The following is an 18,315-nucleotide window of genomic DNA, read 5'->3' as shown; positions in this document are numbered from 1 at the left end:
ATACAATCTACGGTAAATCAAATCCCTTGTGAATACACAGTGGAAGAGAGGATTTAGATTTGGTGGACAGAGTGCCTGAAGAACTATGGATGGAGGCTCGGAACATCATACAGGAGGCAGCAATGAAAAGCATCACAATGAAAAGGAAATGCAAGAAAGCAAAGTGGTTGTCCAATGAAGCCTTGCAAACCGCGGGAGACAGAAGGCAAGCAAAATGCAAGGGAGATAGTTAAAGATACAGAAAACTGAATGCAGACTTCCAACGAATAGCAAGGAGAGACAAGAGGGACTTCTTAAACGAGCAGTGCAAAGAAATAGAGAGAAACAATAGAATGGGAAAACCAGAGATCTGTTCAAGAAAATTGGAGATATGAAAGGAACATTTTATGCAAAGATTACCATAATAAAGGACAAAAGTGGTAAGGACTTAACAGAAGCAGAAGACATCAAGAAGAGGTGGCAAGAATACACAGAGGAATTATGCCAGGAAGATATGGATGTCCCATACACCCCAGGTAGTGTGACTGATGACCTTGAGCCAAACATCCTGGAGAGTGAAGTCAAATGGGCCTTAGAAAGCACTGCTAATAACAAGGCTAGTGGAAGTGATGACATTCCAGTGGAATCTTACAAGATGATACTGTTAAGGTGCTACATTCAATATGCCAGCAAGTTTGGAAAACTCAGCAGTGGCCAGAGGATTGGAGAAGATCAGTCTAGAACGCAATCCCAAAGAAGGGCAGCGCCAAAGAATGCTCCAACTACCGCACAATTGCGCTCATCTCACACGCTAGCAAGGTTATGCTTAAAATTCTACAAGGCAGGCTTAAGCAGTATGTGGACCGAGAACTCCCAGAAGTACAAGCTGGATTTTGGAGGGGCAGAGGAACCAGAGACCAAATTGCAAACATGTGCTGGATTATGGAGAAAGCTAGAGAGTTCCAGAAAAACATCTACTTCTGCTTCATTGACTACGCAAAAGCCTTTGACTGTGTGGACCACAGCAAACTATGGCAAGTTCTTAAAGAAATGGGAGTGCCTGACCACCTCATCTGTCTCCTGAGAAATCTCTATGTGGGACAAGAAGCAACAGTTAGAACTGGATATGGAACAACTGATTGGCTCAAAATTGGGAAAGGAGTACAAGGCTGTATATTGTCTCCTTGCTTATTTAACTTATATGCAGAGGACGAGATGGTTGGACAGTGCTCTCAAAGCTACTAACATGAGTTTGACCAAATTGCAGGAGGCAGTGGAAAACAGGAGTGCCTGGCGTGCTCTGGTCCATGAGGTCACAAAGAGTCAGACACGACTAAGTGACTAAAGAACAACAACAATGTCCAATCAGCATTCTCCAATGTAGAAGCAATTCTGAGAATGTTCCTTTGAATGATGATTGCAAATTGCCATTTGTAAAGATCCATTTCACAGCTGAAGAAGATAAAAAATGAATTCGGAACAACAATGTCTCAAGATAAATTATGTTACTTCAGCCTCATGTACGTAGAATGTGACAAGCTATGCAGTTTATCATTTGATGATATCATCAGTGACTTTGCTTTGGCAAAGGCAAGAAAGTATTGTAATTTAGATCATGTTTGTGTACTGTTTGTATACACAGTACACAATGAATCATGATAAAATTATACAGTTGAATGGGTATTGGGTAGATGCAGTAATACAATTAGTCCTGTAAAATACTTTTTACGTACAGGTGTGTATAGTATTGCTATTATTTGTAATGCGACATATTACTAGAAATACTGTCTTTTACACTCACTAAGTGTAACAGGGTACAAAGGTCTGCTGTCCCAATGAAGTATGTGGACTATTATGGTAATATTGATACTTATATAAAAAAATGCATTGTATTAACTACAATTGCATTGTACAGGCTATAACAATTAATTTCATATTAATAAAGCTATTTATTATTAGTAGTTGTCTGCACTGTATATTTACACCTATTATAATTTCAAGTTATAGCAAGTTTCTAGGACTAGATCATGATTCTTTGTAAACTGTGTTTCTAAAGGAACTTTTGTTATTGCCATATGCCAATATGCATTATTAAGTTTGCATTATTAAGTTTGTTATGAATAAGAAAATCATTTTAAGTTAGAGCTTAATAATTATTTCACTATTAATATACATAATTGTATTTCATTATTAATATATTTCTCAACTGTATTTCAGTTCAACAATTATGTGCACATTTTTTTAGATACTGATTAGGTCCATAAATTACCACACAGCCTATATTCAACACAAAAAACAGCGACAATTTGTGGTTGACAAAGGACAGCTGGACATATAAAGGGCCCCATGACCTCCAGTAGTTTAGGGCCTCATCAAACCTCAATCCGGCCCCGCCCCCACTACTTTATGCAAGGAGTTCAAGGAACAAAGAGCTCTTTGGAGAAGGCCTCACCCCTTCCTTCTTCCTGCCAGGACCCCCCTGCCTTTGTTTTCCTCCCCATCTTTTCCTCTTCCTCCCTCTGCCATCCAGCAATCCATGTCCCCATCTCCTCTACAAAACGGAAGACTTGGATATTTGGATGTTTTTGGTGTTTCTTATTTTGTTGGAAGCCGCCCAGAGTGGCTGGGGAAACCCAGAAAATGGGCGGGGTATAAATATCAGATTATTATTACTATTATTACTACTATGGCGAGGCTGGTCTGCAATACCCATCCCTCTCCCCTTTTCCGCCTCCTTCCCTGCAACTCCCTTTGCACCAGATCCGGGCAGGCGGAAGCTTCTCTCTTTCCACAGTGGAAACCCCTCCCCCCCCTCCACCTTCAAGGCCCCATTAAGAGAAACAGCTCCCTTTCCTCCCTTCTCTTCTTCCCCCCGTCCCGGGGCTTCTCATCCTGGACCCCCACCCCTTGCAAAGCCCCTTCCCTCCTTCCCCGCCGCTGGCTTTGCACTCACCCGAAATCCTGGCTATGGTGGCAGCGAGCCTGGGCAGCGGGGGCGGAAATGGGAGCCCCGCCTGGGAGGCAGGATACTTCCGGGGGCGGGATAATTGCAGGACCCAGCCAATGGGGAGAGAAGGGAGGGAACCTGGGCTTCGAGTATAGGGAACAGATGCTCTGTTAAGGGTTAAAGCCAGAGAGTGCAAGCTGCTAGAGAGAGAGAAAAAGAGGGTGGGGCTGCTCCATACTGACTTGGGAAAGGGGCGCGCGGCTTAATTAGAACAGCTGACCCGCCCCCTCTGCCGTCGTGCAGTGTCCTTGTACTGCAAGGAATCCGGTGAGTGCAAAGCGCCTCGGGGTAAGCAAGCTTTTGTGGGGGGTGCAATGCAATACCCATAATTGGGGTTGGGGGTGGAGAGAGAGCAGGCAGGGAAGCGGTGGGTCAAGTGTGGGGGTATTGCAGCTCCTTCATCCTGGTTGCAAATAAGAGATGGGGCCTCTCCCTGAAGGTTCTCTCTCTCTCTCTCTCTCTCTCAACACACACACACACACACAAACAAAGAAACCGAAAAACGTTCGTCTACATGCACACACAGATCACATGAAGAGCCCTGTAGTTTGATCAAGCCCATCCAGTCCCGCACCCTGTTAGAATCATAGAAACGTAAAGGTGGAAGGGGACCCTGAGAGTCATCTAGTCCAACCCCCTGCAATGCAGGAATCTCAGCACTTTCCTCATGGTGGCCAAACCTGCGAGGAGCCCAAGAACATCTCTCCCCTCCGGCGGCTTCCAGGAAACCTTATTCAATTAAGCATAATAATATTAATATTACAACATTATTTATACCCGCTCATCTGGCTGGGTTTCCCCAGCCACTAGGGCAGCTCCCAACAGAATATTTTTTTAAAAACCAATGAAACATCAAACATTAAAACTTCTCCATACAGGGCTGCCTTCAGATGTCTTATAAAAGTCAGATAGATGCTTATTTCCTGGACATCTGACGGGAGAGCATTCCAGAGTGGGTGCCACTACCAAGAAGGCCCTCTGCCTGGTTCCCTGTCGGCTTCTGTCAAAGAAGCAGAATCAGGAAGTTTTTAATGTCTGATGTCTTATTATGTTTTTATATTTTGCTGGAAGTCATCCAAATTGCCTGGAGAATAACAACAACAACAACAACAACAACAACAACAGTAATTATACCACTTGTTCAGTCTGAAAATTTATTTGTACCAGTGCATTTGGAAGCATCAGAATAACTTGAGGTAATATATTCATACAAAAGCTTTGCTCCCGATTCATTGCAATCCTATCGGCTGAATTTGATCCGAGTCCTGGGATAACTCAGTTGGTAGAGCATGAGACTCTGGGGGTTGTGGGTTCAAGCCCCACCTTATCAAAAAGATTCCTGCATTGCAGGGGGTTCGGCTACAAGACCCCCTTGGTCCCTTCCAACTCTTTCATTCTGTGGTCTATGAACCTCACTTATTCACAATGAGGGCACCACCACAAATTTTTATTAAGCAATTTCTTGCATAATAGGAGTTTGCCTTTGTAAAATTGGAGAACGAAAGGAGACGGAATCTCAGGGTGGGCTTTTTTTGTGGGGGACATTTTCTGGTCAGTGGGCAGGAGGAGCTTGGGTCTGTGGGATATGAAATTCATAGCAGTCAGGTACAACATTCCTTTTTTTTTAAAGAATATTTTTTTATTAACCGACCAATCACATCAAATCAAACCAAATTACATAAATTCCAAATTACACAGCCAAATTTTAAATTTTTGTTGGGGGTACCCATATTTCAAGTTCCAAAGGGATCCAATCAACTTCTTGCTTCTTACTGCTGTTTTAATGTCCACAAATCTAACCTTATGATGTTCACAGTACTATCCAGTCCTTTCTTATTATTTTTCCACATCTCTTGTTGTTATTTTCATATATTTTTACTTTCTCTTTGTGACCTCTGATAGTCTCCGCAAGCTGGTTAGAACAGTTTGTAATCCTGCGTGGATATTATTTTTTTATCCAGTAGCCATATCCAGACGTTTTCCATATAACATCACTTCCATACATCAAAACAGTCTTAGCGTCATTAATCTTCACCAATCTGCCTCCTTTCTCAAAACCTCTGAGGAGATTCACTAGGAATGCAGTCTGAAAACAAATCCGTTCTTCCTCCCGGCTATAAATCCTTTGGCAAGATGGCGACTCCAAATTAATTGCTGCGCCATTCCCAAAAGCTCTTATTGCTTCTCGGTCTCCATAAAGCATACTTTTGGTTAAAGTTTATCTCCACACAAACCTTAATCATCCTGCTTGGGTCAGTTCAACCGACGGTTCTAATGAAGAGGGGTTCTTGTAAATCACATAGAAGGAAAGTAAAAAAGGTTTCCCCCCCCCCCATTCAGCCCCGTTGTCAACATACCCCGCCTTGGTGTATCTTCATTGTAAAATATTCCTGTTTCTCCAGCCCGTCGTCTTCTTTCGCAGAGGTCACTTAAATTAGCAGACTTCACTCCCCTTCTTCACTTGAAATAAGTGCATTTGCTTCTTTTGTAATTAATTATTCCAAATTGCTGCAACTAGTGCGCGATCAGAAACAGCGTCCAGGAGAGCCAAGGTCCACACGGGGGCATTCTGCCTAGGGCCCTCACCCCCTTCTTTCAAATTAGGGGGTTATTTATGGGCACAGCAGGCAAGGGCAGTGTTCCCCATTTCCTTGGGACAACAAGGGAGGCTGCCTACTCCCATAACAGCCTCTTAATTACCCCGTGTGGGTCGGAGAGATGGTATTGTCGGCCATCTTCCAATGCGCTTCCAATGCGCCCCCTAGTGGGCCCCCCAGGTACAACATTCCTAGAGTGGACATGCTAGGGGATGCTTTGTGCCACCCAGGAGAAAACTTCCTTTCCTCCTGAGCTGGGACAAGCGCTTCCTCTACATGTGACTTGAAATAGGTGTGGCCTATTCTGGGTGGAGGAGCACAATGCTCTGTGTGCTACATTCTTTCTTCTCCATTTTGTGTTTTTCTATGTGTTAGGAGAAGTGACTGCTCCGTCGCAGTCACTTGGGACTAACTCCCTTAGATTATAGTTTATGTATAGATATAGATATACTTTTGTAACTTAAGCCTGCCTTCAGGAATCTAATTGTGAACTGAATGAAAATGAATAAACTACTTTTATATTGATTTTAGTAAGACTGTCGTATCTACACTTCTAAAGAGGAATAACAAGGGATCTTATCAGGAATCTTAAATAGCGAGGCTCAGATGGGCCTGCAACAAGCTTACTGCTGTGAAAATTTGAAAAGGAAAATGTTTGAACTATGCTAAGATATAGAACTTGTTAACGCAAGTTAGTATGGATATCATCAAAAAAAAAAAAATCCTCTCCTGCCTTTCTAAACATTCTCACAGGTCAATCCCTAGCTAGAGATCTGCCATCCCCTTGTCGCGGTCCAGATTTGGGTCTCTGCCTCCTGGGATTTTAGATGCACATGGTCGCCACATGTTGACTGCAGCAGGCAATGGCTCCCTCGCATGTGTGAACAGCCATTGGGGGTCGCTCTCAAACACCACAGAGATTGGGCATTGCTTTGACAAATATCCTGCAACCAACCACCTCCTGAGCCCTCTGGTCTCTCCCACTGCCAATAAAAATAAAATACCTGTTTACCTGACGCTGACGCAAAGACTCACATACTATAGAAATGAATGAAATGTTTATTTCTTTCCCGCTTTCCTTCCCTCTCTCTTCCCAGTATTCTTCCCCCCCCCCAACTCCATATTGCCTAGAACAGTACTGTCTCACTCTGAATAGGACTGACTTGTTTGAAGGATTCTGTGACTTGAAAACAGGGACTCTGGGTGTACCCAAGAATTTAATAAAAACATTTTAAAAAACAACAGTCTCCCTCATCCATTAACATTCCTCAACGCAGCTTCATTGGAAACCCATGGAATGTGATCCTGCAAAGGGCCAGTCTAGGTATTAGGGCTGCCACCTTGTTTTGCACCTAAGAAGCAGACAATATGCGGTAACTAAGAAAGACGTTTTGGTTTGCAGTTGAGGAAATTTCCTCTAAGCCCCCAAACATACTCCACAAAGCACATAGATAACATGTATGCAGCAGGTTTACTATCACCTTATAACATGCCCTGTATGGAGTAGTTACAGAAATCTCAGTATGGTGCCTATCTGTTATTCTGAGATGTGGGCTGCAGTACAAAATAAGCGTTTTTGTGCAGCCTGGGCCTATGCATATTTATTTAGGAGTCCCATTCGGTATTTTAAGGAGCGGGATCAAGGGTTTCCTGACCCACTTAAAATGTATAAAGTAGCTTACAGCAAAAAAAGCCTAATGACTCTTCTGGGTAACTGAATGAATTATTTTAATAAAAAATTTAATGGAAAGCATATTTTTCATTGTCATATTTATGCAAACATGGTTCCACTCCAACCTCCCCATTTCCCCCTCTATAAAGAGTTCTTTATACAGAAATCTCCTGAACAGAAGTCTCTCTATTTACATGTATAGGGAGGGATCACTCTCTGTCTAGCTTATGGCACCCTGTGTCTTTTGCAGTGTCCTGTATTCTCCTCACAGACACACAGAAACAGTGAACAGTGACATGCAGCAGCAACAGCCAGCCAGACTCACTACAGCTCCCAGAATGCTTTGGGGAATCCATGACTGACTGAAGTGGTACTAGAATGATTTAAATGTGGTGTGGATGTGGAGAAGGCAAGCAATCAGAAGGTGACAGTGAACAAATGGAGCCCACAATGGCAGCCTCCAGTGCCGTTTTGTGTTCCTCACAGGGCAACACAGCACTCGTCCCCACTGCCTGCCTTCTGAGATCTGGGATCATTGCCATGGACAGCTTGTGACACAGCATTGTAGGGCAAGGCTGTTTCAAGGGAAGGTGGGTTAAATGCATTTCTGCCACGGTCAAGGTTAGCTAACTGACTGGATTCTTGAATAATAGGTTTCATTTTGTTTTCACTCACTTCTGTGAGGTTCATGCCGTGTGCCATTACCATAGGAAACAATATTGGGAGCCCAGTTAGGCAAACGAAACTCATTCTAGCTTGACCCTTTTGTATCCCAATGCAGAGCACTGTATTCAGATTATTTTTTTGCCACCCTTCACTATAAGGCCCCACCCTTGGCAGTTTAAAGCAGTATCAGAATGCTATTAAAATCAGTTAAAATGATTTACACGCTTTATGCAGAAAGAATGCAATCAGGATGAACAAAGTATCCTGGCAACACACCTCCCCCCTGCCCAAAATCCAACATGAGGTAGAGTCCTGCGGGCGTATATAGCAGGGCTTAGCAAAAAGCAACCATGGGCCAAGATTTATTTAAGAAACATTCTAGTTTCCTGCTGCCATATCCTTCTTTTCTTCCATGATGAAACTCAAGGTGGTATACCTGTGGCCTCCTCCCAAGACCCAGGACTGCTTAGCCTAGGCAGCAATATGTCCTACAAGCCAGCATCATTCAACCTTGGGTCCCTAGATGTTGGACTACAACTCCATCATCCCTGGCGCTCTTAGCCAACAAGGACCCAACTCTGATGAACTCAGTCTTAGGCCGGAGCCTGCAGGAAAGTTTGGGAACCTCTGGCCCTCCAGATGTTGCTGAATTACAATTCCCATCAGGCTCAGCAATTGTCATATATGGCTGTGGATGATGGGAGGTGGATGCTGGCATTGAGAAGAAGTTGAAGGCAAGGTACTCTATCTCCAGTGCACCAGAGCAGCCTGTCCAGTAAAGACATGGAAGAAAATGCTGAGGCACTGAGGGCTTGTGATCCAAAACATTACCCTTTTCCAGCACACTCCACTGCTATCCATCCCTCTCTAGTTTTCCATGCCTGCTGTCCACCACCGCCCCACCCCCACAGCCAGTTTTCGGTATCCACAGACCATGTGCAGTTATCATTGCGTGGCTTTGGCTATCTTTTCCCCCCACCTAAAAATTTATTGGATATACGTAACCAATGGAGCTGCCTCAAGGTTACTGGTACCTCCCTCTCTTCCTTGGAAGAAGGGTTCCATTTTGGCCACATAAAGGCTGGCAGCTAGGAAATTGAATTGGCTATTTGTATACGGGATTGTATACGGGTGAGATTTTCCACCCTTGAACTTTTGAACTACACCTCTCATCAACCTTGACCATCTGGGCTGAGGCTTATGGGAGTTGTTGCCCAACATCTGAGCAACCCCATGTTGGATATCCCTGCTCTATACTTCTTTTATTTAATTTCTATACCACTTTATAATTTTAAGAAAAACCTCAAAGTGATTTACAGCATACTAAATCAAAAAACATACCGTAGTTTTCGCTCCATAACACACATTTTTTCCCTCCTAGAAAGTAAGGGGAAATGTCTGTGCGTGTTATGGAGAGAATGCTTCCCTCCTCCGTGGCTCGCTTTGAAACAGCAAAGCGGGAGAAGAGCCGCTGAGAGGGGAGGAGAGAGGGACAGAGAGCCTGTTTCTTTAAAGGAGCAAAGCGGGAGAGGAGAGGAGCCGCTTACACAAGTGTCCGGTTGGCTCCTTTAAAGCAAGCAGGCTCTCTGTCCCTCTCTCCTCAACACTCAGCTCGTTAAATAGCAGGAAAGATTTTCAGCTCGCTAAGCCGGGGGGGGGTGAGCCGGGGAGGAGGAAGAAAAGCAGAGCCTGCTTGCTTTAAAGGAGCAAAGAGGGAGAGGAGAGGAGCCTTCACCCCTTAAACCCCTCTTCTGCATGATTAGCAGCATCCTTCTCCACACACTCCACGCGTGCTCCTTGTCCCTTGAGTGCTTTCCTTCCCTCCCCACTTAAAACGTGGTTACAAAGCACAGCTCCACATGGATCCTCAGGATTTTTGCATTGGGTCACCCCAAATTCACCATCAGATCACATAGCATGTCCATGGCTACAGTTTGCACCAAAAAAATCACGCACTCACTGTTGCCTGGGGCCGCAGTGGTGCAAAAACGCGGTTACAAAGCACAGATCCACATGGATCCTCAGGATTTTTGCATTGGGCTACCCCAAACTCACCATCAGATCACATGTCTGTGGCCACAGAATGAACCACAAAAATCATACATCCACTGTTTCGTTTAGAATATTTTTTTCCTTGTTTTCCTCCTCTAAAAACTACGTGCGTGTTATGGTTGGGTGTGTGTTATAGAGCGAAAAATACGGTAAATAAAACAATGTGAAAAATGTGAAATATAGAGTATACGGTCAAAGCAACGTAACAGAAAACTAAACTATTATCTTAAAGATTTCAAAACAACACATTACAAAGGTCAACTACAGAATACATGTTAAATAGGGCTGGGTGAGTCTGGGCCCCGCCCCCTAGGCCAGGTGGGAAAGGCCTTGCAGGGAGTGGTATATAGATGGCATCTTACTCCCAAAAAGCTTGCTAAAATGTATAAAGGGAAAACATCAACCTGTTGGAGATGTAAAAAAAGGAGGGGTCATACTATCATACGTGGTGGACCTGTGTAGCCATTGGCAAATACTGGAATGATATTTAGAACGACTTTAAGAAACTATTTAAAATTACTTTTTTAAAAAAACCCCAAAGATTTTCCTACTTGGTATATTACCATCAGAAATTTAAAAAGTCCTAAGATCATTGTTTATGTATGGTATAACAACAGCTAGAACCCTTATAGGAAGGAGCTGGAAAAATGAAACGCTCTCAGAGATTACAGATTGGCAGATACTCATGTTATGATATCTACAATTAGCAAAGCTGACGAGATCAGTTAGAGGAATATTGAAACAAAAAACAACTAGAGAATGGATAATATTTCAGAATTATGTAAAACTGTATTGTACAAATAACTCCATATGAGCAGAAATTGAGTGATATTTGTAAAGAAAAAGATCAAAGGAATGTATACAAAGCAGAAAGAAATGGTATTATATAATGTAAGCCTGTGTAAAAAAGAATGTTATATCAAACAGTAGAATGAGCAGGATGGGAATGATTGTGTCGAAGAGTACTTTTACTATGTAAATAACTTTGTCTTTTTTCCTTACTATTATTTCTTGGTTTCTTATCTTTTTTAATTCTTTATTTTTTTCTTTCTTTATAAATTTTCTATTTTCTATTATTTTGTTTTTTCTACCTGTTAAAAGATTGTACATAATGTTTGTATGTTGTTGTTTAGTCGTGTCCGACTCTTCGTGACCCCATGGACCAGAGCATGCCAGGCACTCCTGTCTTCCACTGCCTCCCGCAGTTTGATCAAACTCATGTTTGTAGCTTCGAGAACACTGTCCAACCATCTCGTCCTCTGTCGTCCCCTTCTCCTTGTGCCCTCCATCTTTCCCAGCATCAGAGTCTTTTCCAGGGAGTCTTCTCTTCTTCTTCTTTTTTTTAAAAGGTATTTATTAAAGTTTAAAGAAAGATTACAAAAAAGTTGCAAAATAAGAAAAAAAGAGAGAAAAAAGAAAAAATTACAAAATACAGAAAAGCAAAAAACAATTAAAATCAAATCAATCTTTTCATATCTTATCTTTCGTTTACTTGTTTCCCTGACCTCCTCACACCTCCCTTTTTTGTATTCCAGTTCAGTTAGTTAAATCAGCAAATCTTTTCCCTCCTTGTTTTTATCTTATTCCTCTACCTGAATGTATTATATCTTTACATTCTCATCTGATAAAATCCATTTTTACATACTCCTTTATAACACTGCTGCTAGAACCACTTAACTTCATGCCAACATCATTCTAACATTCATTAATTTTGCAGTGTTTATGTAGATAGTCTTTAAATTTCTTCCAATCTTCTTCCACCAACTCTTCTCCCTGGTCTCGGATTCTGCCGGTCATTTCCGCCAATTCCATATAGTCCATAACTTTCATCTGCCATTCTTCCAGGGTGGGTAGATCTTGTGTCTTCCAATACTTTGCAATGAGTATTCTTCCTGCTATTGTAGCATACATAAAAAAGTTCTATCCTTCTTTAACACCAATTGGCCGACCATGCCCAAGAGAAAGGCCTCTGGTTTCTTGAGGAAGGTATATTTAAATAGCTTTTTCATTTCATTATATATCATCTCCCAGAAAGCCTTGATCTTTGGGCACGTCCACCAGAGGTGAAAGAATGTACCTTCATTTTCTTTACATTTCCAACATTTATTATCAGGCAAATGGTAGATTTTTGCAAGCTTGACTGGTGTCATGTACCACCTGTATATCATTTTCATAATATTCTCTCTTAAAGCATTACATGCCGTAAATTTCATACCTGTGGTCCATAATTGTTCCCAGTCAGCCAACATAATGTTATGTCCGACATCTTGTGCCCATTCTATCATAGCAGATTTCACCGTTTCATCCTGAGTATTCCATTTCAACAGCAAGTTATACATTCTTGATAATATCTTAGTTTTGGGATCTAACAGTTCTGTTTCCAATTTTGATTTTTCCACCTGGAAGCCAATTTTCTTGTCCAGATTATAAGCCTCCCTTATTTGATAATAATGGAGCCAATCTCGCACTTTATCTTTTAGTTTCTCAAAACTCTGCAATTTCAATTTATCTCCTTCTTGTTCCAAAATCTCCCAATATTTCGGCCATTTGGCCTCCATATTGAGCTTTTTCTGAGCCTTCGCTTCCATCGGTGATAGCCACCTTGGGGTTTTATTTTCAAGCAAATCTTTATATCTTATCCAGACATTGAACAATGCTTTCCTGACAATATGGTTTTTAAATGCTTTATGTGCTTTGACCTTGTCATACCACAAATATGCATGCCACCCAAATACATTATTGAAACCTTCTAAATCCAAAATGTCTGTGTTCTCAAGAAGCAGCCATTCTTTCAGCCAGCAAAATGCTTCAGATTCATAATAAAGTCTTAGGTCTGGCAGGGCAAATCCACCTCTTTCTTTTGCATCAGTTAGTATTTTAAATTTTATTCTGGGCTTCTTGCCCTGCCAGACAAATCTGGAAATATCTCTCTGCCACTTCTTGAAACAGTCCATTTTGTCCAAAATTTGCAATGATTGAAACAAAAACAACGTTCTTGGCAATACATTCATTTTTATAGCAGCAATATGGCCTAGCAAGGAAAGCTTCAAATTTGACCATATTTCTAAATCCTTTTTCACTTCTGACCAACATTTTTCATAGTTATCTTTAAATAAATTCAAGTTCTTAGCGGTCATATTAACCCCCCAGGTATTTTACTTTCTTAACCAATGTTAAACCTGTCTCTGTCTGAAACCTCTCTTTCTCAATCGGCGTTAGATTTTTCTCTAGAACTTTAGTTTTTAACTTATTCAACTTAAATCCTGCAACCTGACCAAATTCTTGAATCAATTCCAATACTCTTTTAGTACTAGATTCTGGCTCCTGTAATGTCAGTACTAGATTGTCTGCAAAAGCTTTCAATTTGTACTGTTTGGCTCCGACTTATATACCTTTAACCAGTTGGTCCATTCTGATCATATTTAGGAGAACCTCCAGGACCAAAATAAAGAGCAATGGGGAAATTGGGCAACCTTGTCGTGTCCCTTTATCTTAAATTCCTCCATCACCACATTGTTAACAATTAGTTTAGCCTTTTGTTCTGAATAAATTGCACCTATACCATTTCCAAAACCTTGACCAACCCCCATCCCTTGAAGATTTTTCTTCATAAAACTCCAAGAAATGTTGTTAAAAGCTTTCTCCGCGTCCACAAATATCAAAACTGCTTTAGTATTAATGTTCACTTGTAATTTTTCTAAAATATTAATGATATTCCTCGTGTTGTCAGACAAGTGTCTGCCCAGGAGAAAGCCTGCTTGCTCTTTATCTCTTCCACTAGTACTTTTTTTAATCTTTTAGCCAAAATATCTGCAAAGATTTTGTAATCCACATTAAGCAGAGATATGGGGCGGTAGTTCTTAAGTTGTGTCTTCTCAGACTCAGTTTTCGGTATAAGTGTAATGTAAGCTTCCTTCCACGGCGCTGGTGCTTTTTTGCATTACAAACTTCCTTTAGTGGTTGAATTATCCAATCTTTCAAAGATCTATAATATCTTGAAGTTAAACCGTCCGGCCCTGGAGATTTACCCAGTTGCATATTCTGGATAGCACCTTCTACCTCCTGTTCCGTTATTTTATAGTTCAACGTTAACTTATTTTCTTGAGAGATTTTTTGTAGTCCATTTGTTTTTTAAAATTGATCTATATCAATCTCTTTCTGTGGCCCTTGTGTATATAATTGTTTAAAGTCGACCCACGGCCAGAGTTTGTTTTGAAGTGGAAAATTCCCCTGGCCAGTTGTTGTAACAATTTCAGGGGGACACAGTAACAGTCAATACTTGTTGCATTAAAATAACTCTTTCTAGTCCCCCATTTAACAAAATAAGCAACAGTTTCAATTTCAGTTAGTTTTCTGTTACCTTAAAATCAGGAGAAACCAGTCAGAAACAATGTATCTCTCTTGCAGAGTTAGCTGTCAAAAATTACATTGTCCATAAGCAGCTCGCTTCACAATGCAGCAATCTTATTGTCCATTGGCAGCCCGTTCCCAGGCTTTAAGCGGTGGACTTTTGTTTCCTTTCCTCTCTTTTTGCAGGAAAATTTACTTCTCCCTTCCCCCCCCCTCCTGCAACCAAGGGAGGGAGATCTCTTGTATTGATGTTAGGATTATAGTCCTTTTCAGTCGACTTTCCAGATCTTAGCTTAGAAGTTCTTTGCTTTGATCTGTTTACAAGAAGCGGAAGGCGGACTTCCTGTTTAAACCTTCCCGCTTCGGTGCCAAATTAAAACTTGTTTCCCTTATTTTCAGATCTTCAGATTTAACCTACTCACAGGTAGTTGTTTTGATGGCCGAATTGTCACAGGAAAAAAGTCAGCGCTCTCCGGCAACAGCTGTGCGGCTTCGCTCCACGGAAGAAGCAGTTGGTTCTCAGCACCGCGCCGCTCACCCCATTCGCTCCGAAGCCTGTAGTCGGGTTCCCTTGCAAATTGGGGGGGCGCTGAAGGTGCCCGCCGAGTCCCACGGTCACAGGCTTCACCCGCCTGTGATTTTTAGAGGGGTCCCCGCTTCGCCGTAGCGGCAAGACCCAATTTCCGCAAAGCTTAATCCCTCAAAGTTAGAGGGAATCCACCATTACCGATGGCGCTGACCCCGGAAGTCGAGTCTTCTCTTCTCATGAGGTGGCCAAAGCATTGCAGCCTCAGCTTCACGATCTGTCCTTCCAATGAGCACTCAGGGCTAATTTCCTTAAGAATGGATGCGTTTGTATAGACATGCAAATTTTTTAATGAATAAAGAATATTAATTTTTTTAAAAAAGGTTGCAATCAACTTAACATATGCGATACACGCGCTTCGCTCTAATGCCTTCTGAATTAACTTGCACTCCAAGACAAAGGGATACACTCCTGCTAAATGCACACTTGCTGATTACAGGCGCATACTTGGGAGAAACAAGAACTAGCCTTGCAAGGAAAAAGAAGCATCCCCTCTACTTCTCTTCCCTTCTCCCCTCGCCCCCACCCAAGGGCCAGGCCCATGCTTGCTCCCCTAAACCAAAACCTAACCAGGGACCCAGCTGAGAAGAGCTGCACTGAGGCGCATTCGTGAGAGCCTCCCTCTGAATCTTCCCGGGAGCAGGAGGACTGAATAGATTTGGACCAGTGGTTTGCAGAGGAACATAGTTCAGAAGGCAGAAGATGGGAAATACTGGATGGGGAACAGCTTGCAGAAGAAATGGTTGATCTTTGCCTTAATTTGCAACTCAATGCCTTGAAGATCCAATAGCATTTCTTTTTAAATGCTGATAATGCTTTTATTGTAGCTTTTTTATTATTATTTCTGTACCCCCTTGCTAACCAAATATTTTTATACATATGAAAAGCAAATCTTGGATTGAGAAGATAATGGTTTGTAAAGAAGAAAAGGGTGTTTTTTAAAAAAAAATTGTTTGTCTCTGTTCTAAAATTTGGTTTTAATGTAAAGTGTGTCAATATATTTGGCTTTGTTTATAAAGCAGAAGTGACCAGCTGCTCCTGGAATAAAAAATGAGCTCTGTATCAACAAAAGTTTTACCTATAATTATTCATAAAGGAAAGTTCTAAGAAACGTGAGATTTTCCACCCTTGAGTTTTTGAACTACAACTCCCATCATTCTTGGCCATATGGGCTGAGACTTATGGGCGTTGTTTCCCAACATCTGAGGTACCCCATTTCCCTAAAGCAGACAGATGCTGATCCACAAGACAAGGGCAGCCCATCATTTTGGCATTGAAGGGCGGAGGTCAAAACTCAACAGATTCATCACACACCTTGAGCATTCCAGATTCACACTCTCCCCGTTTATCTAGCAACAACTTCCAACTTCTTTTCTACATTTAGTATATGTGACCTTCATTACTTTAATACATATATATGTGTATACAAATTTAAATACCAACACCAAAACATCAAACAGATTCCATGCATTTAAAATTCATTTCCGCCTTTATGAGTTTCTTGATGTGAGGTAAAAAGTGAAACTTGAGTGGAACATTGCATACATTGATATGGCTTTTCACCTGGGTGAATTCGCTCATGAATATTAAGGTCTCCACACTGTCTGAAGCTCTTTCAACACTCCATACATTTAAATGGTTTCTGCCCTGTATGAGTTTGTTGATGTATTCTAAGGTTTTTATTTTGACTGAAGCTCTTTCCACATTCAATACATTTAAAGGGTTTCTCCCCTGTGTGAGTTCGTTGATGTGTTCTAAGGGCTCCACTATTACTAAAGCTCTTTCCACATTCAATGCATTTAAACGGTTTCTCCCCCGTGTGAGTTCGTTGATGTATTCTAATGTCTCCACTTTGACTGAAGCTCTTTCCACATTCAATGCATTTAAATGGTTTCTCCCCCGTGTGAGTTCGTTGATGTGTTCTAAGGTCTCCACTTTGACTGAAGCCCTTTCCACATTCCATACATTCAAATGGTTTCTCTCCTGTGTGAGTTCGTTGATGCCTTCTAAGGGCTGCATTCTGTCTGAAGCTCTTTCCACATTCAATGCATTTAAATGGTTTCTCCCCCGTGTGAGTTCGTTGATGTGTTCTAAGGTCTCCACTTTGACTGAAGCCCTTTCCACATTCAATACATTCAAATGGTTTCTCCCCTGTGTGAGTTCGCTGATGTGTTCTAAGGTCTCCACTATGACTGAAGCTCTTTCCACATTCAATACATTTAAAGGGTTTCTCCCCTGTGTGAGTTCGTTGATGTAGTCTAAGTTTTCCACTTTCACTGAAGTACTTTCCACATTCAATACATTCAAATGGTTTCTCCCCTGTGTGAGTTCGCTGATGTGTTCTAAGGGCTCCACTACAACTGAAGTTCTTTCCACATTCAATGCAATTAAATGGTTTCTCCCCCGTGTGAGTTCGTTGATGTGTTCTAAGGTCTCCACTATGACTGAAGCTCTTTCCACATTCAATACATTTAAAGGGTTTCTCCCCCGTGTGAGTTCGTTGATGTGTTCTAAGGTCTCCACTACGACTGAAGCTCTTTCCACATTCAATACATTTAAAGGGTTTCTCCCCCGTGTGAGTTTGTTGATGTGTTCTAAGGTCTCCACTACGACTGAAGCTCTTTCCACATTCAATACATTTAAATGGTTTCTCCCCTGTGTGAGTTCGTTGATGTAGTCTAAGTTTTCCACTTTCACTGAAGTACTTTCCACATTCAATACATTCAAATGGTTTCTCCCCTGTGTGAGTTCGTTGATGTCCTCTAAGGGCTCCACTAGAACCCAAGGTCTTTCCACATTCAATGCATTCAAATGGTTTCTCCCCTGTGTGAGTTCGTTGATGTATTCTAAGGTTTCCACTTTGACTGAAGCTCTTTCCACATTCAATGCATTCAAATGGTTTCTCCCCTGTGTGAGTTTGTTGATGTGTTTTAAGGGCACCACTATGACTAAAGCTCTTTCCACATTCAATGCAATTAAATGGTTTCTCCCCCGTGTGAGTTCGTTGATGTCTTCTAAGGGCTCCACTAGAAGCCAAGCTCTTTCTACATTCAATGCATTCAAACGGTTTCACCCCTGTGTGAGTTCGTTGATGTATTCTAAGGTTTCGACTTTCACTGAAGCTCTTTCCACATTCAATACATTCAAACGGTTTCACCCCTGTGTGAGTTCGTTGATGTATTCTAAGGTTTCTACTTTCACTGAAGCTCTTTCCACATTCAGTGCATTGAAATGGTTTCTCCCCTGTGTGAGTTCGTTGATGTTTTCTAAGGTTTCGACTTTCACTGAAGCTCTTTCCACATTCCATACATTCAAACGGTTTCTCCCCTGTGTGAGTTCGTTGATGTATTTTAAGGGCTCCACTAGAACTCAAGCTCTTTCCACATTCAATACATTTAAAGGGTTT

The 18,315-nt window shown here is 41.7% G+C and overlaps 3 protein-coding genes and 1 long non-coding RNA gene across 7 annotated transcripts in view; 1 reads left to right on the top strand and 3 right to left on the bottom strand.

Annotated features, from left to right (window-relative positions):
• The window catches only part of LOC128408629 (oocyte zinc finger protein XlCOF6-like), a 109,811-nt gene that overhangs the window by 51,948 nt on the left and 39,548 nt on the right, over window positions 1–18,315 (bottom strand). The gene's annotated exons all lie outside the window — the stretch shown is intronic.
• LOC128408632 (zinc finger protein 709-like) overlaps window positions 1–18,315 on the bottom strand; it is a 60,909-nt gene that overhangs the window by 8,262 nt on the left and 34,332 nt on the right. The window contains exon 1 of one of the 4 annotated variants that reach the window (XM_053378599.1): window positions 2,933–3,012. The exons of the other annotated variants lie outside the window; for them this stretch is intronic. The gene's annotated coding sequence lies outside the window, so the exon portion shown is untranslated. Of the gene's footprint in view, window positions 1–2,932; window positions 3,013–18,315 lie in introns of those variants that run through there. 4 annotated transcript variants of the gene reach the window in all.
• LOC128408641 (uncharacterized) lies at window positions 4,098–6,113 on the top strand. The gene is made up of 2 exons (XR_008329138.1): window positions 4,098–4,591; window positions 5,764–6,113. It is a non-coding gene; the product is annotated as an uncharacterized LOC128408641 (long non-coding RNA).
• LOC128408627 (zinc finger protein 208-like) overlaps window positions 16,124–18,315 on the bottom strand; it is a 75,739-nt gene continuing 73,547 nt past the window's right edge. The window contains exon 3 of the mRNA XM_053378587.1: window positions 16,124–18,096. Coding sequence (XP_053234562.1) covers window positions 16,525–18,096 — 1,572 coding nt within the window. The 3' untranslated portion in view covers window positions 16,124–16,524. The remainder of the gene's footprint in view (window positions 18,097–18,315) is intronic.

Source organism: Podarcis raffonei, chromosome 2 (genome assembly GCF_027172205.1).
Source record: "Podarcis raffonei isolate rPodRaf1 chromosome 2, rPodRaf1.pri, whole genome shotgun sequence".
Classification (NCBI taxonomy): domain Eukaryota; kingdom Metazoa; phylum Chordata; class Lepidosauria; order Squamata; family Lacertidae; genus Podarcis; species Podarcis raffonei.
Note: the sequence above shows the minus strand (reverse complement) of the source record. Positions and strands in the feature narration are given on the sequence as shown.